We start from the raw sequence: 26,407 nt of genomic DNA on the forward strand, positions 1-26,407 counted from the left end.
GTGTGATTTGAAAAGATAAATCTAATGTAGAGGTTCTTAGGTTTTTTTCCCTTCCCCAAACTCTGACCCTTGCCACCTTGTCAGGACCTTTTCCAGGGTGGTTTGAATGCAGTAGTCAGCTAAGGGTCCCATGTAGCATACATTCTAGAGACAAGAAATGAAGACACCACCTGCACAGTGTGTTAGAAGATGGGGTGACTGTGTGAGCCATGCACGTGAATGCCAGTCCCGCCTCTCTGCCTCCCCGTAAAACATCACAGTAGCATTCCCAGCCCACAGGGGATCTGGGAGAAAGGAAGACCATTTAGAGTGAGCATTTAGAGTGCAGCCCAAGCGCTGTAAGCACCCCTGTGTGTGTTTAATAAAAAGGTAACTGCTAAGCCAGGTGTGCTGGCACACACCCTTAATCCCAGAGGTAGGTGGATCTCTGAGTCCAAGGGCAGTCTGATCTACATAGTGAATTCCAGGATGACCAGGGCTATGTAGAGAGACTGTTAGGATAGATTTTAAAATGCCATGCTGTCAACAGAAGGAGATTGATTTGGCGGAGGGAAAGGGAGAGGAGAAAGAGGAGCATGTGCCCCCTCCTCCCAGAGAGAAAAATCAGAGAGGCTGAAGCAGAGAGAGAGAGAGAGGAAGGGGGAGGGAGAGGAAGGGTGGGAATGGCAGATGGGTTATATCTGAAGCACCTGGTGATGACATAGGACACAGGTGGTGACAGAATGCAGTCAGAACCCTCAAGGCCCCTGAGGACAGACCAGTTGAATTGCCTGCACAATATAACAGAGACCCTTTCTCAAAACAAATAAACAAACAAATAAAAAAGAAGTAAAAGGAGAAAGCATTAAGGATTAGAGCTGGATGGAAAGTAATATGTGTACTTACTGATCCCTGAAAAGGTGACATTGAGTAAAGACCTGAGGGAGATCAGGTGATAAACTGTAAATGTTGCTCCAAAGCAGAGGGAGTAGTGAGGCCACAGAACAGAGTGACTGACTTCTGAAACCTGGTAGGGATTGCCAGCACAGCTGGAGTGCTGGAGAAAGAGCAGCCTGTGAGGTCAGAACAAAGCAGTTGGCCAGAGCCTGCAAAGCTGGAGATCGCCGGAAGACTTCAGTATTTGTTTGAAGAGCATGGGCAAACTGGGAGATTTTGAGTCCTGACTTGATGTGATCTGAGTTCTGGGTGTGTCAGCCTCAGGGAAAGAATCTGTGCCTGTGGTGTTGGGAAAGCACTAGGGAGTCCTCGGGTGGAGCTTCAGGGAGAAGGCAGTGCAGATAAGAGGTTAAGAGCCGAGCAGATCCTGGAACAGTGGTAAGTGAAAGGGACAGGTTTTAGGTAAGCAGGAGTTCAGGGAAGGATTCTAAGAAGTTGGATAGGAAAGATGACAAGACAGGGAATTTGAGTAGCTTGGAATGAGAATCAGGACAAAGTAGAGGAGTGGTTGGGATTAAATAGCATGGGGAGTGCCTTTAAAAATGTGGCTCACAGTAGCTCACAGCATCCAGATGGAGATATAGGGATTGAGGGTAGACTAGACGTTGCATGACTCAGAGGAGTTGCGTTGAAGAGACAAGTTATTTGATAAGTGCTGTAGCTATGAGGCTGAGCTAGAAGCATTAAGAGGGAGTGGAGTCAGAGCAGGAGCAATTAAATTGTGGAGAGAATGGAGTCTAGGCAGAATTTTGGGGGACTCGAGCACAGACAGCTTTAGTCCTACCAAGTTTGGTCCTGCAGAGCCGAGGATCCCCAGCAGGACTGCAGAGTTGTGAAGCTGACCAGGCTGTGAGATTATTGAGGGTGTGAGGGATTGTATCTGTCGGGCTCCAGCAGCTTGGAAGGAGTCCCTGGCTTTGTGATAGGAGGGCTGGGGCCTGAAGGAAAAGTGAGAATGGTGACAGGAATGGAGCACCATCTGAGGACAGGACGCTTTGCATGGTACTTCGTCCATTTTGTCCATTAAAGCAAATGAACACATGCTTCTGATTCCCATTGAGTTAATCCTGCTTAACTCCCCCCACCCCAGATCTTTAACATCTCAGTGCTATAATAATTTCATGCCCTGAAATGTTGAGGTTACAGTAGTGCTTCTAATAATTGTGCCAGGCTCTTATCATCTCTTGACTGAGGCCTGGATTTCTAGCAGCATGAAATTGATGTGCAAGCATGCTGGCGGTAACCTAGTAATCTCCACATAGGGATTGCAGTCAGATTGTATGGCCGAGTTTAAGCATGTACTTGGTAGAACTATAGACATTTTATTTGATTGCACTGTTCCTGATTTTTCTCACCCTGAACCAGAGGGGCTCTGACTCCATGAAGATCCCAGCTCTGATTCTGTCATCGTGGATGACAAGAACTGACTTCCACAACATTGCCTGGACCTTGGCCTTTCAGTATGGGGAGGTGAGTGGTGGGCTTCATCACTAGCCTGTAAGTCCTGAGGTTCTGATGCTGAAGAAACGGGTCTTAAGAGAGAAAATCTAAATCCCAAGAGAGAAGTATTCGAAGTTATGTTATAGTAGACTAAAACCATTGTTTCTACAGAGCCTAGAGGGGCACTTTGCACAAAAAGAAAGTAGACAGGTGAGCTCTACAGAGGTCGGTGTGAGTTGTAGTTTAGGCCTGCATCTTTAGATTAACATTAGTACAGGATGGCTGTCGAGGGCCTCTGGAGTTCCGAAGCAGAAGACACATGCCATGGAGTGTCCTCAGAACTCTATGAAGGGAAACTGAGTGGAAGTTTCCAGCGAGTTGACAGGATAGCCTTCAGTGAGGGGTTTTAGTCCATGAAGAAATCTTCAAAAGAAAAAAGACAGAAACTATGAAATAATAAAAAATTTACCCTAAAGGTCGTGCCTGCTCTACAGTTTGCTTCTCTTTCGTGGCATAAATTGAAACCCTTTCTGTTTGTAAAACATATCTCAAAGGAATCTTTCTAAAATCATGGGACTTATCAGAGTTCCCTTATTGACTTCATTATGTAAATACTGTTTTTCCCATTACTAAGTCATCGGGGAGAAATTTACTTTAGAATTGCATGTTAAGAAAATCTCACTCGTCCTAAGCCTGACTCATTAATGCACAGTGTTTAGTCCATTAGGCTGCTGGCATTTATGGAGTAGCTTACAGCATGCCTTTTCTGTATCCTCAGTCTCCCTTTGGTGTCATCATCCTTTAACTGGATTTCATTATAGATTTATGTGTTTATCTGACTAAACTTATGAACTGGGATTTGAAAAAAGGCAGGATGTTTTTGTAATACTCCCAAGAAAGGGGGGAAATGGAGGAATATTATAACTAGCAGGGAGTCTTTCTCCTTATGGCATTTTATAATAATGTGCTCCATAGCCAAGCATCAACCTGGAGCATACTAAGTGCAGGCAGAGCAGACAGGAAGCAGGGGAGCCCATGCTGAACATCTGTTCAGGTGAGACCAGGTCTCCTCCAACCATGTTGCCTTAAAATCTGCTTCTTTGGAATTTCAGGATTGGCATTTCCTGTCTCTTTCCTGCTTCTTGGCATTTTAGCATCTCTCCAGTGGGCTGTCCTCGAATTCTGAACACCAACTTACGACAAATCATTGTCATTAGCATCCTGGCTGCAGCTGTCTCCCTTTTATACTTTTCTGTTGTCATAATCCGCAGCAAGTATGGGTGGCTGTCGAGGGACAAGAAATTTCAAAGGTAAGAGACACAGACTTTGTGTCATACCTCTGGCTGACTGTGTTCCAGCTGCTGTAACAGAACACTATGTGGCTTCCATAGGCTCATAGAGTTGTATTTCTCACAGCTCTAGAGCAGCAGTTCTCAACCTGTGGGTCACAATCCCTTTGTGACCTTTTCACTGGGGTTGCCTCAGACCAGTGGAAAACACAGATATTTACATTATGATTGATAACCGTGGCAAAATTCCAGTTATGAGTAGCAATGAAATAACTTTATGCTCACCACCACATGAGGAGCTATATTAAAGGGTCCCAACTTTAGAGAAGTTGAGAACAACTGGTCTAGAGGCTGGGAAGCCCAAGAGCAAGTACAGCAAAGTTTGTATCTGGAGGGCTGTGTCCTGTTCTCACATGGGAAGGGTAGGGCAGCTCTGTGTCTCCTTTCTCCAGACCTGATCACTCCCCAGAGGGCGGTACTGCCCACATGGTGAGACTCACAGCAGATGAGCCTCAGAGGGGAGGAACAGTCAACTCTGAAATGGCACATGAGGAACATGAGGCTGTAGAAACCAGACCCTGTGCTGACTAATAAATTAGACTGTAGAAGTGCCTGGTCCTGTGTCGTCAGAGGCCCTGGCATAGTCACACAATCAGGAGCCCCTTCTGTCTGTTTTAAGCTAGGTTCTGAGAATGAACTTGGATACTGTTTTCTCTTTGTGGGGTATGTTCAGGAGAAATGAGCAGGTACCAGAGTTAGAGGTTCCCTCTGGGCAGCATTTGTTTGGCCTTCTTTTGACTCATCATGTGGCCATGGAGGGAAAGCCAGAGAGAGATCATCACACATCATGGAGGTCACTGATACAGTGCATCTGTGGTGAGCCTTTCCTGTTAGAGCACAATGGTGCTGTGTTTAAATAACCCATGTGTTTCTAAACAAGGTACTTGGCCCGAGTCACAGACGTTGAGGCTACGGACACCAACAACCCCAATGTGAACTATGGCATTGTGGTGGACTGCGGCAGTAGTGGGTCTCGGATATTTGTCTATTGCTGGCCTCGGCACAACGGCAATCCTCATGACCTGCTGGACATCAGACAGATGAGAGACAAGAACCGAAAGCCAGTGGTGATGAAAATTAAACCCGGTATGAGATAAGAAGGCTGAGGACTGGAACCATGTTCTGGGCTCCAGTATTGTATGATACCTCTCACTTCCTCTCACTCAGCACTACCTAACCCTGCTTCCCAGTTCAAGGCAGGGCCTAACAGCTGACTTCATTTCACTTTCCGTTTCCTTCTTTCTCTGTTTTGTATATGTGACCAACATCTTGATCAAACACCCACAGCCTATTTTTTTGGTCACCTGTGGCCATCATGATGGTAGCCCCATGATGTCTGCTTACATGCTATTTAACACTGCCATGACGATTTTGTTTTGTTTTCTTATTTGGTAGCTCTTCCTTAAAGACAGACATTTTCAGATAACTTGAAAATCTGTACTTTAAATATTAACGTATTATTTGTTTAAATATTGATGTATATTAGTTTTTTACAAAATCACTGCCCAGATACCTATCTTCCTCTCTTTTCCTTCTCTTTCCTGTCTCTATCCTTCCCTCTCTCCCGTGCCCTTTTCTCTTTTGTGGTGCTAGTACTGACCCTAGGAGTCACATTTGTTAGACAATGCTCTACCACCAAGTTGTATCCCCAGCACTCTTTGTTTTTGAGACAGTATTTTACTAAGACACCCAGGTTGACCTTCATCGTATAATTCTTCTGCCTCAGGTCACTAGACTCCACTTGCCCAGATTTGTTTTTTATTATTTATAAGGGCAGCCTTGGGACTTGAAAAGAGTGAATGTAACAGCGAGGTAGTGGCGCACACCTTTAATCCCAGCACTCAGGTGGATCTCTAAGTTCGCAGCCAGCCTGGTCTACAGAGTGAGTTCCAGGACAGCCAGGGCTACACAGAGAAACCCTGCCTCAAAAAACCATGCCCTCAGTTTCTAAAGACAGGGCCGTTTCACTTCTAAGCGAGTGTGAAGTGTGAAATCAAGCCTTGGCTTCCTCATTAAGTAGCTTAAGCAGCAGGCTCGCACCTTCTCAGGAACTCTGTCTCTTGTCTGTGGTTGCTACCCTCTCAGAAGCATTGGGAATGGGGAATTTCAAAATGAGCTTGCCGTGCCTAATTCTCAATAAGCTCTGATTTAAGACAGTAGGCTACAGAGCATAACAGAAATACTGAACTTTTATCTTCTCTCTCACAAGTACGGGAGTGCTAAAATATTACTCTCCAGTGAGTTTATCCCTTCAAATGTTAGAGAGACACAGAGAAATGGCAAGTGTTCAAAGAGATGGGCATGCTAGTTGCTCCCTTTGATTGTTTTACATTTTGTTCATGTGTCGACCATCATGTTATACCCCCAAAATACAGATAAATTATAATGTGACATAAAAAGTTTAAAATGGAATATTGATAAGGAATAACCTCTTTCTGAGAAGTGTAAATAACATCGGTGGATTTCCATAAACAAAGATTTTAATATTTAGTAGTAACTTTTCATTTTCCATTCTTCTGTCTCTTAAAATTGTATGTACACTAAATCTAGAAGTAGCTTCAAGATTAACATAATGTTACTCATATAAAGCTGTAACAGGAGCCTCAGAACTAAGGCTCACTAAAACACTTTGCCTTTCCACAGCCTCATGTGACAGCTTCCAGCACTTGCTGGACACCTCCATGGAGTGGGGTGAACGCAAGTCCTTATGGAGTGTGTTGTAGTAAATTAAAAAAAAAAAAGAGTGTTGGGTTATATAATGTTTATCATTAGCCCTAAGATTATCATGGCGGTATTGTTTAACCCGCTATCGCAAATAATAAGATACAGGCACCTGTTAGATTTATAATTAATTGCCTTATTTACCTTGGGCCAGGCAGATATTTCTACCTTACCATTCACCTGTCAGCCCCCATCCAATGTCATCTGCCTTGATCATCCTCATCTGAACTATCTTCTGTCCATAATCTTATACTTTCTTGCATTCTCCATCCATGCCATCCTCAGAGTCCTTCATTCTCGCCCATGTGGTTCCTTCTCCACCTAACCCATCATAGTGTCCTCCTTCCTCTCTTCCTGTCTGTCTGGTCTGTATGATTCCCGTGATTCTCTCTGAATTCAGCCACCCCCCCAACCTTAGCCACACCTACCCCATTCTGCCCTGCCCAGGTATAGGCCATTTAATCAACCAATCAAGTATGTCTTAGGCAGGGTTACAAAACAAGGATAGGTGTAACCAGATCTTGAGGGTCATTAACATGCATCAGACCAACCTCCGACAGAGATGTATGCCAGGATCCAAGTCACAGCTGGCTTCGACATTCTCAGCTGAGTGAAGCAGCCTCACTGAGGTGGACACTAGAATCTCAGTTAGATTTGGCTTAGTGCTGTTCTTACCCAGATGGAAATCAGTGTCCCTTTTTATAGCAGTTTTCTGTCGTGACTCTTAGTCTCCCAGTGTTAATATAAGCAAGGTTCTAAGCATATTAAAAATAGATTCTGGTTAGCCTGGGATTTGGTTTTCCACTGAAATAGCTTTGTATGCATAGTCAAGAGTTTTGCCTTTAACTCCATTTTCTGCTCTTTCCTTTCACATACTTTCTGGGTCTCAGCCTCCACAATATTGTAGGCTGTATTCCACAATGACAGCTGTAAATATTCATTTACTGTTTAAAAAGATGTATTTATTTATTGTGTGTGTGCCTGAGTGTGTGTATGTGCACCATATGTATGTGAGTGCTTAGGGAGATCAGAAGAGGGCATTGGAGCTCCTAGAACTGTGGCTGAGAGCCACGTGAAGTGCTGGGAACCAAACCTGTGTCCTCTGCAAGAGCAGCCAGTGCCTTAACTGCTGAGCTGTCCCATTCACTTCTAATAATAAATATTGAACAGATGTTTCTGAGTACCTCTACTTGCCAGGCACTGTTAAGTGCTGGGACATGAACTGAACGGGACATATATGTGCCCTTGACCAGTTGTAGTGAGACAAATAAGTAAACAGTGTGGTGTGATGAACAGATAGCCAGCAGTGGGGTGGGCACAGGCTGTAAGGAGAGCTAGGCCCCCTTAGGGCTCAGCTGGGGAGATTTCTGTGGAAAATGGAGCTGACTGGGCATGCAGAAGTTGACTGGGTAAAGGAGGTAGGGAAGAGAAGGCTCCTGCAGGAGACTCAGAATTTCGTAGGCCAGAGCAGGAAGCACTGCAGAAGTAGCTAGTTCAGTGCTTTAAGGTGAGGGGAGATAAAGATGGGCCATTGTGTGAGTAGCTGTGTATCTCTGAGCTGAGTTTGTCTGGCTTGGTTAGAGGAGCCATAGAAGGGTTTAAAACTAAGAAAATACCATCCTTGGGGTAAAGGATGAAGGAACTGGTAGAGACTGGAAGGTAGTGAGTTACAGTAGGCCAGCAGCAGATGGTGGTGTTCAAAGAAACAAGAAGAGAAGTGGTCAGTGAAGGCAGAAGGCACTCTGCACTGTGCATGTGAGGGACTTTACCCAGGATGCCAGCCTGGGCACTGGGGTAGGGAACAAGCAGCAAAAACAGATCTGTAGTGCCAGTTGTAGAATGCATGTCATGTTGGGGGTGTCCGTGAGGACAGGCGGTGACGATGTGCATTAGACAGTCACCTTGAACTAATCTGAAGGTTGGGAAAGAGCACTACGATCTGAAGGCCTGAGAAGAGAGGGGCACGTTTCTCAAGGGCAAGAATGTGCTCCTGTGTGGGACACGGTAGATACTCAATTGGATCAATACCCTGATGACAGAGAGGAAGGCATGGAACGGAGCCCTTCATGCCACAGCAGAGTGTGTAGGAGCAGAGGAATAGGCAGAACTAGGAGAGTACAGCGTGAAGCCTGAATTTCTCCCAGATTCGGCACACTAAAGACATTTCCTCTTCGCTCCACTGTGTCCCTACTAACTCACTGTCTGTTTCTGCAGGCATCTCAGAGTTTGCTACCTCTCCAGAAAAAGTCAGTGATTACATTTCTCCGCTTTTGAGCTTTGCTGCAGAACACGTGCCACGGGCAAAACACAAAGAGACTCCTCTTTACATTCTCTGCACAGCTGGAATGAGGGTCCTTCCTGAAAGGTGATCTTCCACAGCCTAAAGCGTGGTGCTTGGGAGGGGTGGCTTCCTGCTCATTGTCACTATCATCATCACAGCACTGAAAATCCTTTCTTGAGTTTGAACTAGTCCCAGAGCCATTCTTCTAGACAGACCTCACCAAAAAGCTTTTAATCTACTTATTTGTGACTATAAAGTATAAGGTTAACTTTGCTAGGGGCCCAGTGAAGAGTCTTATATCCCAAGTTGGCCTCCAACTATAAATATGTAGCTGAGCTTGACCTTAGGTTTCTGATCCCTCTGCCTCCCGCCTTCTTAGTGCTGGGACTGTGGACTTACACTCCCACACCCAGTTTATACAGTGCCATGGATGGAGCTCAGGGCTTGGTCCCTGCTGGATGGACAAGCATTCCTCCCACTGAGCCAGAAATCACGTGATCATAACTTTTTCATCTGGAAAGAACATTCCTGAGATAAGCAATCTTTTCAATGACTTGCTTTTGTTTTGCAGTTAACTATTTCATGTAGGACATAATGAACCAGGGTTTTTTTTTGTTTTTGTTTTCAAAACAAAAAAAAAAAATCGAGGCTATGATTTTGACTAAATTTTGGATTGCATTAAAGCCAGCAGAAAGCAATTCTGGAGGACCTCCTGACTGATATCCCTGTGCACTTTGACTTCCTGTTTTCTGACTCCCATGCTGAAGTCATCTCAGGAAAACAAGAAGGTTGGTATTAGACCTTCAGTTTCAAGTGTCTGAAGCTGCTCCTTCAGAGGCTCCTTCCCCACCATGCATTATATACAATCACTGGAAACCGTAGCCTTGAGATACTCTTAAAATACTAAATTAGTTTTTTTATATGGCAAGTCTTTATTTTACAACCCTAACTGTTAAACATAACTAATCTGTGATTACCACATGTAGGGGATGTATTTTGAAGAGACTGATGGAGGAAGTCTGTGTTTCTTGCCTACCTGATAGAGCTTTCTGGGCCATGAACCTCTGACTGACTTCTAGCAAGGAAGAATTCTTGCCTTTGGTGAACTGAGAAAATATAAGTTCTGTTTCAGAGAAATTATTTCACTTGAAATTATTTAATAGTCAGTGAAATGATTTGCTAGAAGCAGAGACCCACAAGTACGGTAGCAGAGACCTAGACATGCAGTATCTATTCCGACGTCACTCACCACTCCAGCAGGTGTTCCTATGGAAAGGCACCAGCTGTTCCCTATGGAAAGACACTGGGAAATGCAGAGATGGGCAGATCAGCCAGGAAATCCTTATAGACAAATATGGCTCTCAGAATTATAAGAGGTCACTTTTGGTGCCCGAAGGAAGATACAGAAAAAATACCCTGAAACTGTGAAAGAGAAAGGCCTCTCTCCCTTCCTCTGTCCAGCTAGGACTGGTTCTAAGTGGAACCTTTGAGAAGAGAGTAAGGGCAGTTCTTTGTAGGTGGAGGAAGCATGGTCCAAGCAGAAGAAATGATCACTGTTACTGCAGGTGGGAAGGGATGACACAGTGGACCAACATAGGTTTTTACTCGGCCGATCATGGCCCTGTGGAAAAGTGGTGGTGATGTTGAAAGCTGGATACATCTTGACTTAGCAGCCTGTTTCTTTGAACTTTGTTTTATGGACCAGCCTAGCAGAATAGTTCAGAGGAGGTTGCCATGGGAGATTGAGGAGCTTGTCACCTCCACCACATAATGACACAAATCAAGGTGGCAGTGGAGATGGGTAAGAATGAGCCATAGAGAATGCTGACAGGTATAGACTGAGACCTGGCAGCTGTCTGGGTGACAAAGATACAGGAAAGATGAGAGAAAGTTAGTATGGAATCCCTGCAGAGTTTACATTTTCAACACACCTGATATAAAGTATAAGCTTTAAAATTGAGAGTTCTTGTAAAACCACTGGGAGAAGACAAAACATCAGAAGAAATGTGTTATTTGGTGATTCTGTCTCAGGCTGTCAGGAGTTAAAACAAGTGAAAAGCTTACAGAGACCAAATTGATCAGAGTCAGACTTGATTTTTCCTAATTTTGCTCTGAAATGTCTAGGTGTATTTGCTTGGATCGGCATTAATTTTGTCCTCGGGCGGTTTGAGCATATTGAAGAGGGTAAGTGCCACATTCCTACTAGCATTCTACTTGGGAGTTACAACCAGAATTTATGTTCATCCCAAGGGCAGAGAAGGAGCTAAGTGTTCTGAGATAGCTGAGTATGCGGGTTTGGGCAAGCAGAGCTGCTGTCTAAACTACAGTGGGGTTCATCGGGAGGAGTGGATGGGGTGCTTTTCAAAGCAGAGATGCCTCATAAGGCATCTGCTGAGTGCACACTTCTTTCTCCAGATGATGAAGCGGTTGTGGAAGTCAACATTCCTGGTAGTGAGAGCAGTGAGGCCATCGTTCGGAAAAGAACAGCTGGTATTCTTGACATGGGAGGCGTGTCTACTCAGATAGCGTACGAAGTCCCCAAAACTGTAAGCTTTGCCTCCTCACAGCAGGTTATTATCTGTACAAATTGCCTTCTGTTTGGTTCAGTTTTCATTTAACATGTCTCCATCCATTTTTGTTTTGTTTCCTGAGTCTGAACACATCCTTACTCTGCTTGCTGAGGTTCCACCTTCTCATCCCAGGAGGAAAGAGGCCGGAGAATGAGGCAGGCCTCAGCCAAGCCGGTCACGGTTGTACATTGAGCCTAGCTGGTTTGTCTTCTGAAGTTGTCTTCTTGGAGTTTTTCTCTGGTGTATATGTCAGTTGCATGCTTGAGCTTTTGTTCACATTTTCTCATTAGTTGCTTTTTTAAAATGCTTATAGCATTAGGTGTTAAAGTTATGATCAGGAGAATCACTTTTGTCTTTTTATAATTTTGAACTTTTCCAGAAAACATTGAGGTTGGTCTCAGTACTTCACATCTGGTTCACTCCATCTTTTGTCCATGACTTCAGTGCTGTCAGTCAGGGTCTGTGGTCCTCAGCAGGCTGTGTCTTGCCAAGAGGACACCAGAAATATTTCCACGTGTCCCAGAATTACCATGTCTCTCATTAAAGTTTCTGTCCAGATATAAATTGACACCAAAGCATGCTGTCCCACAAAGTAGGGATCATGTACCAGGTGGTGACTCAGAGTTAGGACATGGAGCAGAGCAAGCCTAGCTAGCAGCATCACCCTGTCCCTCCTAGCTGTGTGACCTCATGCTAGTCCTATCTCTTCTGTGAGCCAGTTTCTTCTGAAATTGCAAACAAAAGCCCCTCCAGCATGGGGCCATTGAATGGTTGCTGCCTGCTTAATACTCAGGCCCCCAGTGTGTGCTCAGGAGGTCTTACACTGTCTTTATTAAGCTCCTTGGAAAAGTGCTTTGGAAATTCAAGTATTTGAGCCTGTGTTAACCACTTCCCATTGCAAATATGCCTCTAGAGACTGGCACACATGCTTTCTCTCTTCACTGTAAAGTAACAAATGCTTACAGAGAAAGCTTAAGGCAAACAGAAGACTAAAAATTCCCCCTGGACTCACCATCATAAAAAAAAAAAAAAAAAAAAAAGCCTTGCTAGTGTTTTGATGAATTCTTTTTCCGTTATTTTTATTACTGTTATCATTTCAAAAGTGCGGCTTTTGTGTTTTTGCCTTTTGTATGATTGTGTGCCTTTTATTTACAGTGCACAGTGTGTTCCTCGGTAAATTCTTCTACAGCCGTTATTTTAACCCTCCTTTAATGTTGAGTACTCAGCTGCCATTTCTTTTTGGTTTTGTTTTTAATAAAGATGTCTTTATTTATTAGGACATACCTATGTTTGGGTCTATTTCCACAGTAGGGGTTAACCATAAATAGATTTGTGGGTTAGAGGGGGAGGAACTATAGTACTGACCTCCTTTTCAGAAAGTCCTACTACCCGTGTGCAGCTGCAGTTCCCCTAGTCAAAATCAGCATAACTGAATTATGAAAGAGGCTCAGAGCATCCTTGGGAGGTGGAGAGACAGAATCTGCTGCTCTGGAACCCTTCTTTTTTAACTGGAGCTAAAATTGCTGTAAAATACTGAAATGTGTTACCCTTGTGCTTACAGGAGGAAGTAGCTAAAAACCTGTTAGCTGAATTCAACCTGGGCTGTGATGTCCACCAGACTGAGCATGTGTACCGAGTCTACGTGGCCACGTTCCTTGGGTTTGGTGGTAATGCTGCTCGACAGAGATATGAAGACAGACTGTTTGCCAGCACGGTACAGAAAAACAGGTACTTGAAGGCATAGCTTGCTCCTCATCAAAACTAGATCCAGGCCGCCACTGTGCTGGACGGGCGGAGCGGCCCTCAGGGTCCTGGCACCAGCTGCCTGTCCCACCATTGTGTATGCTCACATTCTCTCTCTCTCACTTCATCTAATAAAGTGGAAACCTTTACTCTGACTACAGTTGTTTCTGGGTGACACTGGGGCTGATTGCAAAGGCCGAGGAAAGCTCAGACCATGACAGCACTTTTGGCACCACACCAGCCGGTGCCCTGATCTCAGAGTCTCAAAGAAGGAATATTCTAGAGATACTGGACACAGATAGAGGAGAACCATACTAAAAAAGGTTAAGTGTAAGGAAAGATCTTAAATCATTTTAGGGTTTTAAAATATTTTTAAACTGGGTATCATGGTCTATGCCTATAAATCATTATATTATTAGTTTGAGGCCTACATATTAAGACCCTATCTCAAAAAGCAAATCTAAACAAAACCAAAAAACCCCATATTTTTATGAGTAAAACTTAAAAAATGAGTTTCTGTGACATTCTGGGCTAGAAAACCATGTGAAAGAAGGACATCACTCCTGTCGTATTGAATTTTTAAGCTTAGCCGGATGTGGCAGTGCACACCTTTGACCCTGCCACTTGGGAGGTAGAGGCAGGTGGATCTCCGGGTGATGTTGAGGCCAGCCTGGTCTATGTGGTTTCAGGCCACACAGGAGTACCCTGTCTTTAAAAAAAAATAGTAAGTTTAACTATATACTAATTACTTACTTAAAATGTGCCCATCAGAACAGATAAATGGTCTGGAATTATCAGAGTGGAATTTGGGCATGTAAGATACCTTGTTCTTCCTGCATCTGCTCTGTTTGTTCTGATAGAATGTTTTTAAGGAGAAATGCTAATTTTAGAGCTAAGTAATAGTATATTCCCTTGGCCACTTTAGTCTTTTTCATACACTTTATTAGTTATTTTTGTGTGTGTTTTTGCCTGCAAGTATGTCTGTACATCATATGCGAGCAATGTCTGTAAAGGCCAGAAGAGGGCACTGGATCCCCTGGGACTGGTGTTACAGATGTTTGTAAGCCTCCACGTGAGTGCTGGGACTCAAACTTAGGTCTTCTGGAAGAGTAACCCATGCTCTTAACCCCTGGACCATCTCTCCAACCCTGACCAATTTAACCTCAACACATCCATGAAGGCCTAAAAGAAAGACCAAGTTGATGTACTGATGGTAATCAAAGCATCAGGTCAGGCCTTGAGATGGCTCCATAGCTTAAGGCACTTGCTGCTCAAGCCTGACGACTTAAGGGGCCTCAATCCTGGAGCCCCACATGTAGAAGGAGACAACCGCCTTCTGCAAGTTGTTCCCTGATCTGCACAACACATGCTGTGGTACATACACGTGCACACACTCGAGAAACAAATGAAGAGTCGGGCCTGCCTCTCCTTGTTTCCCTGGACTCAGCATGCCTGTGTATGTGATTGCGGAGCTCTGCAAGGGGTTGGAGGACTGTTTTCCTAATTTTGTTTGGAACCCTTTGTGTTCCTACACACAGTTCTGTGGAACCCGTGTTAGGAGAACACTGGCTTGCAGCCACTTGTCCAAAGCACAGTATAGCATAAGTCTCATGGTAAATGGTTCTTTGTGTCACAGGCTCCTGGGTAAACAGACTGGTCTGACTCCCGATGCTCCATTCCTGGACCCCTGCTTACCTCTGGACATTAAAGACGAGATCCAGCAGAATGGGCAGACCCTGTACCTTCGGGGAACGGGAGACTTCGACCTGTGTCGAGAGACCCTCCAGCCTTTCATGAACAAAACCAATGAGACACAGACTTCCCTTAATGGAGTCTACCAGCCCGCAATCCACTTCCAGAACAGTGAATTCTATGGATTCTCCGAATTCTACTATTGCACCGAGGATGTCTTGAGAATGGGAGGAGACTACAATGCTGCTAAATTTACTAAAGCTGCCAAGGTAGGCTGCCAAGGTAATATGCCAAGGAAATTCATGTTTTGGAGAGAGTATGGGCTACAGGTCCTGCCTCCATCATTCTTGGAGGGAAAGATGGTTGTAGTATGCCATTGCCATGTTCTTTCCCTTCTGTCACGGGGTAGAAAGTAGTCATAGGAAAAAATCTAAGCTCTGATAGCCACATTGGTCACCAGAAATATACAAATCAATCTTTTGTATATTGTATTTGACTTTTGATTGTCACATCTCAAAATCCTTTCAGCAGCCTCCCATCCCCATAGCAGCCAGGATATGCCTATGATCTCATTCCCTCTGCTTTCTCTTTGTCAGAAGTTTGCCCTGTCATGTGTCATCAGCCTTGATGGCCCTTGTCTTTCAGCCACAGCCCATTCCCCTTCGAGCTCATGGATTCACAGATTGTCCTACCCATGCCACAGTTCACTGGCTGCTGATGCTGTTTCTGATCTTAGCTCACTGAGTTTCATAATTCCTTTTTCCTTTTCTTTATTTTTTTGTAAGATTTATTTATTTTATGTATACGAGTACTCTGACTGCATGTACATACACCTTCATACCAGAAGAAGGCATCAGACCCCAGTATAAATGGTTGTGAGCCACCATGTGGTTGTTAGGAATTGAACTCAGGGCCTCTGGAAGAGCAGACAGTGCTCTTAACCACTGAACCATCTCTCCAGTCCTCATAATTCCAAACAAATCCACAGTTTTCCCTCTTTCTGTGTCTCTTGTGCCATCTTAGTTGGTAGCATCGCCAACATCCAGTCCCCTTCCTCCAGGCATGGCTCTTGTATTATTTTGTTTGTAGTGCTGGGGTTTAGAGAATCCCTGGCCTTGTACATGCTAGGCAACTGATGTCTCATGGAGCCGAATCCCAACCCTTTGCTTCTCTTTGTCCCTCTTTCAGCTGCCTTCCCTGGCCCCCTGTAATCAGTGACAGTTTCTCTCATGAGTATTTCTCAAGCCTATCCCTGCTTCCTGTTTTATTGCCATTGTCCTCTGTGTTTGGGCTCTCTGGTGTCCATTGTGCATGCTGTCCCAGGGGTATTCTGTCTGAAGATCTCATGCAGTCGCCTTGCTGTACTGTTTAAAACCTTCAGCAGTTTCACAGGCTGAATTCCACTGATCTTAGCCTGCCCCTCCTTCTTCCCACCAGCTCAGTGTCCTCTCAGCATGGCAAGCAGCGTGGCCGTGTGTGTGCCTTCTCTCATGTGCTTCTTCATTCTGTTTTCCCTTCCTCTTGCCGCAGGCCAAGCACGTTCCTTTGTGCTCCCTGTCACACCAGTTCTCTAAACCTCAGCCTTTTCATCTTGTAGAGAGGTGAGGAGAGGAGCCATGTTGGTAGGCCAGGTGCCCTTTGGAAGGTCACAGCGCTCAGTTAACATGACTCTGAATGACATTTCCATCACCATCCTCACCCAGTCCTTAGTCTGCCCCAGACACAAGGACTCAGTTTGAACAGGTCAAATACTGTTTCACTTTGCCAAAGTTTATTCTGGTGCCATGACATCAGAGAAGAGCTAAACAGGTTTGAAGAGGCAGCTGGTGGGCAGGATTTCCGGATAAAGAGCAGAGTCTGCTGATTGCCAGGGACTCACCAAGTCCTGGGTCTCATGTTGACTGCACAGACACTTGCTGTGCTGTATGTTTTCTCTGCTTGTTACGAATATGAACTTGCTAAACCAATTGTAAGTGGAGGAAAGAGGTTTTAGTAAACTTTAATAAGGGATGATTGATTTAGGGTGAAACTGTTTTTAGGATTACTGTGCAACAAAGTGGTCGATCTTGCGGGAGCGCTTTGACCAAGGACTGTATGCCTCTCACGCTGACCTCCATCGACTTAAGTGAGTAGTGGACAGTCAAGTCCTAACCTGCCAGGTGACCCTCCTTATTTACTGTCCTCCTTTACTATCCTTGGTCTCCTTCAAATGTGACAAGTTTTTATTGCTGGTTTTCTGCTCAGTTCTGAAGTTCTTTGCTGCAGAAATTCCCATTTCATCTGTTTGCTCACGTCCTGCCAAACATCAGAGTTGTGTGGGATGCTGTCCCTTTCAGGCTTCCTGTCCCCTCAGGCCCTCCTGCCCCCCCCCCCCCCAACACTGATGCTGCTCCTCTGGTGAATTGAAGCTGTTCTGATTTGGTTTATAAAATTCCTTTTTGTTTAAGTCACTCAAGTATAATGGCTGGGTCTTATTATTTATTGCTGTTTTTATCACTTACTTAGTCTAGTACTTTGTAAAAAAAAAAAAAAAAAAAGCCTAATAAACATTTAGGATCAGCTAAAAAAGGATCCTTCTGCCTTCTCACTTTGTCACAAAGAGGCTGGGGTCTAAAGGAGCTGGGACTTGGCACTGTTTGTTCAGTAAACGATGTACTGACGGCATATGGAGGTGGCGTCGCACAGTAACGATGAAGTGACACTGTTTCAGGCTGATCAGTTTTGACAGGTGAACTGTTCTATGTGTGGGCCAAAGACCCGGGCCAGATAAATCACTTAGCAGCACATACGCACTGCCTGCTCCGAGCCTGCCTGCTGCAGGCTGGGCGCAGTCCCTGCCGGGGCGCCCTGACAGGGCGCCTGTCTGACTTGTACCTGTGCTCGGCGTTGTAGGTATCAGTGTTTCAAATCAGCCTGGATGTACGAGGTGTTCCACAGAGGCTTCTCCTTTCCTGTCACGTACAAAAACCTGAAGACAGCCTTGCAGGTGTATGACAAGGAAGTGCAGTGGACGCTGGGGGCCATCCTCTACAGGACCCGCTTTCTGCCCTTGAGGTAGGCCATGAACTTGGGAGAATCACGAATGATGCTTCCTGCACTGCCTCCTGGTGACCGTACTTGTGGGCGTGTTGTCAGAGCTGTGGGGCCAGCCAGACTGCACTTGGGCCTTCACCACCTCCCTCCTCCAGTGCTTCCTTTTCCCCCAAGCTGCCAGTCCCTCAGAATACAGCAGTCTGGTGCTCCCTAGCCCCTGCACAAGAGTCTGCTTAGTGGTGACCCTTATGGCATTGGGCCCTGTCAGTGGATAGTACAGTGTCGAGGATTGCAGAAGAAACCACTGTACTGAAATGCATTTATGACACTGTTGTAGTACACATATCTATGATATAGGAGTACACAGGCACACTGACTTGTAATGTCTGGTAGCGGAACCATCATGTCTGTTCCTTCAGTTTGATGATGACTGACAGCTGAGGCACTGGCTATCATAAGGGTCGCAAAACATCAATCATTGTTCTTAACATTGAGGTGTTATTTAAGACTGTGACATTGTCTATGTAGATTCATGTCCCAAGGAGATACTAAATTCCAGGCCACAGATGGTCACATAAAGACATAGAGCCTTCTCCATTCAAGGTCTCAGACCTAGCTCAGCTGACCCACATTAAAAACTATATTTATCTAATATTTTAAGTTTGTCAGCTCCAGAAATTCTATGTAGTAGCTGTTACTGATTATACATAGTTCCACTTGAATGAGTTTGTGCCATTAACTTCCTTGTTAGAGCAAAACCCTGGCCCTTATGTTTATTAGATTTTTGTTGCTGAAATTGTAACGCTAGGGTCTTCCGGATATAATTTCACATGCCATTGCCTTAGTCTTAACAGCATTAGCATCAGCAGGGAACTCACTTTGGGCCTACCACCCCCCGTTTTAGAGGTAGGAAAGCCAGGGACAGCAGGCCCTGCCTGTCTTCTCACTGTTTGTTTGTTTCCATGCCTGCAGAGACATCCGGCAGGAGGTGTTCCGAGCTGGCCATGCACACTGGCGGGGTGTGTCCTTTGTCTACAACCACTATCTGTTCTCTGGCTGCTTCTTTGTCGTCCTTCTGTCCATCCTTCTCTACCTGCTGAGGCTGCGGCGCATCCACCGCAGGGCGCCCCGCACTGGCTCTCTGTGGATGGAGGAAGGCCTGCCCTCCCCCCAGAAGGGCCCTGGGCCCTTGTGACAACTGTGTCTATTGGCTTGAGGAAGACGCTACAGGAAAAGCCATTTTTGCCTCAGGGTTTCTCGTATGCTTGGATGGTTTTGTTTGTCTCCTTCCTTTCTGTTATGACAAAACCCACTGATTGTAAACCCTACTGTCTAGAGGTATTGCCATTTTGAAAACAGCTTTAAATGGGAGAGTGGAAAAAGGGAATTCACTCAATTTGTGCTGCGTAGCATCTGCCGCAAATTAGTAAGGTTTTTGGTTTTCTTTAGGACATGCTGCATTTTCAGCATATGCACTTGGATAGTGGGGGACGGGTGTCAAGGGACAAAGGCCAAGTTCCCATCAATGTAGGTGGGGCCAGTGGTCCTGGGTTAGAACCAAGAAGTGAGTTAGATCTTCTCTCTCCTCTCCAAAAACCTCCAGCCTAGAAGGAGGTGTTTGATTTTGTTTACTGCTCGGGTCTGTCACCATCTATGCTTTCTTTGAAGATTTGAGAATTTAGTCATTCATAGCAAAAATTGACAAAATGTTGGCAAGGGAGGTAATACTGAAGAGTCGTGAGTGTTAAGAACTACTGAGGAGAGCCTTGTCTTGCTACAGCTGAAGCACAGACCTGTAAATTAGCTATTCTTGTTTCTGTGTTCAGAAGCTCCGTTGCCCTCTTGCAGCAACGTTAGGGTTTTTGTGTGTTTATTTGTTTTGTTTGCTTTTAAGCCAGAAAGTTTTCAGAGTTCACTGGTTCATGGTCTGAGGACTGGTGTGTCCCCCGCAGGCGCCCCAGCACCTCTGGGGAATAGAGCTGTGCTGTTGGACTGCTCCAGTCCCGTCCACTTCCGGTTGGCACCACGCTGTTCAGATCTCTTCAGTGTTTTCCTTCAGAACACCCTACACACTGCTTGACAGTTCTTGTTGTCACCTCTGGGGTTGCAGGTGTTGTTGGCAATGCCACTGTAAGCCCACACCATGAAAGAGCCTGAATTTAGAATAAGAAATAAATGCACATGTTGAAAACAAATTTGACATTTGAAGCAGAAACTTGAAAAGGACACCTGGAGGACATGTGGGACTGGTGGGAGATTTGTTTGTCCCTTTGTTTGTTTTTTATGGTGTTCATGTAGTTTAGAAATTTGAGGATTTCTGTTCACGGGGGGTGTTTTTAGAAGGCTTTGTTTTGGTGTGGTGGTGGTGGTGGTACACATATTTCCTAGCTCCGCAACACTTGAGTGAAAGTAGTTGGTAGCAAATGGGTACTTGGAGAACCTTCAGCTGCTTATTCACAACTCAGAGATGAGAGTGGTGATTCTACCTTTAGAGAAAAGATGTGGCGTTCATGAGAGGAATGCGAATTTCTCATCTCCTCGAAGTGACCATTCCAGATGAAAAACACTAGTGGAGAGTTAAGGGCATGGTGCTGAGCAGCCCATGTGTGGCTCATGCTCCAGAGGACGTACACTGGGATAAACATTCCGTAAATCTCTCCGTAAAGAGGGTTGGTTTCGGAAGCCTTGGCCACCAGCTGCCGCAGGTAAGCCAGTCATTGGAATCCTAGCAGCCGCCATGCTGCCATCTTTCCCTTGAATTCCTGCAAGGGTTTGCCCTGTAAACAAGCTGGGCTTGGTGATAAACAGGAAGTGTCTACTAGAGTTTAGTCAGTACCCCTCTCCCACTGCCAGGTGGTAAGACCCCTGAGGCCTCATAATCTGTGCAATTAAAATCTGTAAATGCCTCGATTTGGGGGCATTTGCCTTTAAAATCAAAGCAAGGAAAAGCCAGTTTAAGAATTTCCTGAAACCTGACTTCCCTAAGACTCCTGCCCTGCTTTAACCGGAGGGTGCTGGTCTGGCCACGCTCTTGCAGCTTGGGGACAGAGTGGAAACAGTCGGTCTCCTTTCAGCCTGTAACAGGATCCCTGCAAGGACCAGCATTACTTTCCAAAGTTACCCCCCAGCTAGGGTTCCCAGGGCCACGCTACCTGTGTTTCTCCGATAGCTCCTGGAGCAAGACCTAGTCGCCATGGCAAATCTAGAAGGCTTTTAAGCTAAGAACGTTATTTTCAACATTCGAAAGGATTGCTTTAGCTGGACTTGATGGTGCACACTGTTAATCCCTTAGGAGGCAGGGACAGGCAGGTCTGTGAGTTCAAGGCCAGCCTGGACTACATAGGAAGTTCCAGGCCAGCACTAGCTCAAAAAAGAAAAGGATTGTCTTTTTATGTAGGGGGGTGGGGGCAAAGTGGGTCACACTTGTAATCCCAGCATGGGGATGCTGAGGCAGAAGGATAAAGATTTCAGGGCAGCCTGGGCTTCACAGATCCCATAACCACCACCACCACCAAAAAAAAAAAAAAAAAAAAAAAAAAAAAAAAAAAAAAAAACCCAAAACCGAGACTGCATGGTTTTGTTTGATCTAAAATAGTTACAGATGTCCCTGTATAGACAATTTTGTTAACTATTGCTATGTTGGCTTTCTGTTGCTATAACTAATTCCTGAGACAATCAACTTACAAAGAGAAACATTTTCCCTCATGGCTTCAGAGGTCTCCCTGTGGTCATTGGCCCTGTTTTGGGCCAGTGTTGAGACAGCACACTGTGGTAAGAGCAAGGACTAGAAAAGAACCACCTGCTTCTTAGTCAAGAGTCGGGGTGGGGGGGCCCAGGCCCCACACTTGCCTCAAGGACACATCACTCGTGATCTGAGAACATCCTGTTTAAGCCCTGTCTTAAAAGTTCCTCTGCCTCCCCTAACACCAAGTCAGGGGTCTAGCCTCTAACACAGAAGCCCCCGGGGATATTGCAGGTTCAGACCAGCACTCAGCCTGTGAGAATGAGCTGCTCCTCAAGGGAAACCACAGCACTGTAACTCAGCAAGTGTACTGTCCAGTCTCCAGATGGGAAGTGACCGCATGTTGGTCTTAAAACATCTGCTTAGATACGTCTTTACAGTAGATTACTTCCAAGGTTCGTTTTGTTTGTTTGTTTTCCATATCAGGAAACCTATGCTTCCCCAATTTAAGAACCACAAAAAAAATCTCTTTAGAAAGCCCACGTGGCACTGAGGGGGTTCTGAGTCTGAGAAATCCCTGCTCAGAGGTGGCCTGCAGCTCCTCACGGTGCTTAATACCATGCAGAAGGTCATACTGTGCTGAGTCGTGAGTGAGGGACAGCCAAGGACAAAGCTGCTTTGGGATAAGGATTCCTGTCACCTAGTAGCTGGCCCGGAAGCCCACGAACTGCACGTCCGAAGTAGAAAGACACTGGCCTGGGAAGTTGCTAGGAAGCTTTGTCAAATGAACACATTCTGCATGGACTCCTGGCTCAAAGGCCCAGCAGTAAATGCACACTTATGCAGCTTATATCAGTGGCTGTATTTTAAACCACTTGGCTTCTTCTCAGATTTAGGAACTTCATAGAAAAAGGCAAACACAGATCTGCATCCTCCAGGCTTTGCTCATCCTTAAACCTCCAGCTCTAGCTGTGCTTCTGCCTCAGGCATAGGCAATGATGGCTTAAGGCTGGTATCATAGGTCCCAGCCTGACCTCCCTAAGGTAGGTCACTGGTCACTGTTCCCCACCCCTGCACACTGCAGAGTAGCCAACCTTGAACAGATACTCCTTTTCATCCAAGTCTACGTGGGATGGTGTTCCTTATGAGAGAGAGCATGTGTCAGCAAGAAACCAAAAAAGAGCAAATGTGTTTGCCAAGCTTTCCAAAGGACACGTTTCTGCTTTCTACTCCTGTGTGATAATGTGCAATGCAGCAAAACTACCTTCATGTAAATTACTCATTTATTTCAGTGCTTCATCTTCTCCAGTGTTGAGTTCCCCTCTAGGTCAGTGGTTCTCAGCCCTCCTAGTGCTGTGGCCCTTTCATACAGTTCCTTGTGTTGCGCTGACCCCCCCACCATAAGATAATTTCTGTCAGTACTTCCTAACTGTAACTTTGCTGCTGTTATGAATCATAATGTAAATATCTGATACGCAGATGGTCTTAGGTGCCCACTGTGGGGGGTTGGGGCCCGCAGGTTGAGAAACTTTTCTCTAGGTGATGACTGATGTGACCAGCCTGGGAGAATGTTGTGTGACTGAGGCGTTTTTACGGTTAGCAATTACGAAACTAAAGGAGCACCTTCTAATGTTTTTGTTTTTTAGGTAACAGGGTTTTTGTTTCAAAGTAAGAATTATTGTTTTGGAAAACATTTGTATGTCTACTGTCAAGTTTTAGCCCAGGTCTACATGGGATAATCTTCCTTATGAGAAGCATGTGTCAGCAAGAAACCTAAGTCAGGTTAGGCAGCCTTCTGTCACGTACTTGAACATGGATGGATGCTGAAAATAAACGCTCATCCAGTGAACCAAAGCCTTTGTGTGCTTGTCTTCTTGTGATTTAAATAGACTTCTCTCTGAATCTCATTAGAATGACTGGCTGAATTTGAGTGGAAATTCAGCAGAATAACCTACACACACTTTGTTATTATGTTGCACATACAGCAGGGAGCAACTGTGAGTGCGGCAGGCAACGTGTTCTAGAGCACGGAAACTCAGTGCTTCACAAGGAACCAGGCTCACCAACATGCAGTACTAAGCCTGTAATGGCCAAATTGAGACAGCAACTTAGAAGGCCCCTGTGGTCTGGAGAGAGAGTTCAGTTGGTAAAGTGCTTGTCACACAGGCCTGAGGACCTGAATTTGAACTCCAGAAACCATTAAAAAAGAAAAAAAAAAAAATGCCAGACATTGTGGCAAAGGCTTGTACTCCTAGCATGACATGCGGAGACAGATCCCGGGAGCTTGCAAGCCAGCCAGCCCAGCTTGGTGAGCTCTAGGCCAGTAAGAGATCCCGCCTCAGAAACTAAGGTGGACAGCACCTGAGGAACAGTGCTGAACCTCCTGGCCTTCCCACACGTGGGCACGCACGCACACTCACACACAAAAGTAAGGTTTCCGTTTTGAAGTACCTATTTGCACACAGACAAGAAAAAGAAATGACTGGGGGCTGGAGAAATGGCTTAGTAGTTAAGAGCATTTGCTGCTTCTGCAAAGCATATGAGTTCAGTTCCCAGCACCCATAGCTGCCTGCAACTCTAGTTCCAGGGAATTTTGTGCTGTCCTCTGACCTCCGTGGCCATTTCACACATGTGGTACACATATATACATGCAGGCAAAACTCACAAAATAATGTCAATGAAAAAATCAAAACGGAGGAGCATTGGTTTGGTCACTTAACATGGTGTTGGGAGGCCACGGTTCGTCAGATCTTAGCCACCTGAAAGCAACCCTTTGAACTGAGCAACAGTTACCTGAACCGTGCTTAACTTGGGCTGGCCAGTCCAACAGACCCCTTCCACCGAACTGCACACACACTAACACACAAAACCTTTTCTACAAGGCAGCTTGACTTTTTCCAACATCAATCATAATTTCAAACAAACAAATATGATTTCCAGCTGCCCTGGCAGCAAAGCTATCAATATAGCCACCAGTATGGAAAGTCTCAGATCCCGCTTTCAGGACTGAATCTGAATTCTGCTTTCAGTTGCAAGCCTGATTAGCCCCAAATTAAATTCTTGACTGGGTTGATTTTATTCTCATCAGTATCCCTCCATAGTAATGGCAAATGCCTTTCTAGTTCCTTGGGTGGAACCAACTTTGGCTGTATTATCTCTAAGAGATGTCCAGTGGGCTCTCACTGTTCCCCTGGGGTTTGCCAGTGGCACTATGAGTTCTATGTGTTCTAATTTGGTTTCTGTTGCTGTGGAAAACACTATGTCCAAAAGCAACCTTGAAGAGGAAAGAATTTATTTTCAGTTTCCACCTCCAGGTCACAGTGCATCGCTGAGAAAAGCCTGGTCAAGAAATGAAGCAGACACCTTGAAGAAATGCTGCGTACTGGCTTGCCCTCCGGCTCATGTGGCTTTTTCATACAGCCTAGGACCATGCTCCCAGAGATGGTGCCACTCACAAAGGGTTGAGCCCTTCCTCCTCCAGACAGTCTCCCAAAGACATGGCCACAGGCCAATCTAATCTAGGTAATTCTTTAACAGGAGTTCTCTCTTCAAATGACAAGAAAAACTTAACAGAGCACTAAGCTTGAAGCCTCTATTTCCAGAGACTTTCTAATATCATTACTATTATAATATGGATGCAGAATACCACTGGCTAATTGGTTTTTGTTTTGAGCCCAGCCTTTAACAGTGGAGCCATCTCTCCAGCCCACTTAGTGCTTTTAAATGTCATCTTGCCACAACTTAGAATCACCAAGAGAATATTGACTGTGGAATTGCCTACATCAGGTGGCATGTCTGTGGGATATTGTCTTGATTGTTAGTTGATGTGCTAAAAATCAGCCCACTGTGGGCAACACCATCCCCCAGGATTGGGTATAGAACAGTATAGAAGAGAAGAAAGCTAGCTGAGAACAAGAGCCACAAGGTGTTAATGGTGTGCATTTGTTTCTCTCTGCTCCTGGCTGTCAATGTGACGTGACTAGCTGTTTAAGTGTCTACTTTGACTTGCCCTCAGTGATGGACTTGTAACCTAGGATTGCAAGCCACCTCGACTCTCCTCCTTCCCCAAAGTTGCTTTTTGGCGGGGTATTTTATCACAACAGAAGTGAAACTAGATCAATCACTTTTGCTCAGAGTTTGTTGTAAGCTAAATCTGAATAGCTACAGTGTGGGAGCATGGATTTGTGTTACTCTGGGTGATAGCTTCTGTTGTGGAAGTGATCATATGACATTTATAGTCAGAGAACAAAAGTTATAAGTCAATGCATTTGCCACATATATGGGTAGAAACATCAGTCAGGCAGTTTATAGCAGGGCAGGAAAACCTCTCCTGAAAGATTCAAATGTTATTGTCAGTCCTCAGGTTCTAGAGAGTGGGAAACCAGTTCCACAATTCTGAGCCAAATTCAAAGCAAGCTTTAACTAAATACAGGCCAGGTCTACCCCAGGTTTCCAGGGAATGGCAATGAGTCACATTTTGCAGAGGCTTAAAAAGGCAAACCCCATAAATCATTGTGTTTCCCATTAGGTCCAATCAGGAGCAAACATACATCCTGGCATATTTTTCTGCCCACCCATGATCCCACCTACCTGGTGGAAATGGATCAAACATACTGTTTAGCACAGTGAAAACATGTGGCTTGTTATTTCCCAAGAACTACAACTCCCAGCATTCCAGGAAGTTACCTTGTCCTTAGGCAAATGGGGCCTACAGGTTAACTTTGGCTCTTACAGTTGTAACGGTCTTAGCGGTAGAGATGCTGGAGGCTAGCCATTTGCGAAGGTTATCAGTGCATTCCCAAAGATTTACCCAGTGGTCACAAAGATGGGAGGTTGGTAGTAGGTGGCTGGTGAGAAGCCTAGGGAGTACAAGATAATCTTGCAACATTCCACCTCTTGATGATCAGACAGCTGGAGTCAAGTCAGTCCATCCGACAGACCTTCACCACACGTGTGACTT

The 26,407-nt window shown here is 45.2% G+C and overlaps 1 protein-coding gene across 2 annotated transcripts; it reads left to right on the plus strand.

Annotated features, from left to right (window-relative positions):
• The first annotated feature begins 2,277 nt into the window (after positions 1-2,277).
• On the plus strand, positions 2,278-23,301 carry Entpd4 (ectonucleoside triphosphate diphosphohydrolase 4). 2 transcript variants are annotated; one of them, XM_055610028.1, is made up of 12 exons: positions 2,278-2,406; positions 3,489-3,686; positions 4,606-4,811; positions 8,661-8,811; positions 9,412-9,515; positions 10,852-10,911; positions 11,143-11,297; positions 12,859-13,025; positions 14,677-15,001; positions 16,772-16,857; positions 17,625-17,786; positions 18,738-23,301. In XM_055610028.1, the coding sequence occupies exons 1-12, from the start codon at positions 2,399-2,401 to the stop codon at positions 18,958-18,960; spliced, it is 1,845 nt and encodes a 614-aa protein (XP_055466003.1). In that variant the 5' UTR covers positions 2,278-2,398; the 3' UTR covers positions 18,961-23,301. The 2 variants fall into 2 exon arrangements, with proteins under 2 accessions (XP_055466003.1, XP_055466004.1); XM_055610029.1 differs by having other exon boundaries at positions 11,143-11,273.
• The last annotated feature ends 3,106 nt before the right edge of the window (positions 23,302-26,407 follow it).

This window comes from Psammomys obesus, unplaced genomic scaffold, assembly GCF_907164565.1.
Source record: "Psammomys obesus unplaced genomic scaffold, mPsaObe1.curated_primary_1811, whole genome shotgun sequence".
NCBI classification, from domain to species: Eukaryota; Metazoa; Chordata; class Mammalia; order Rodentia; family Muridae; genus Psammomys; species Psammomys obesus.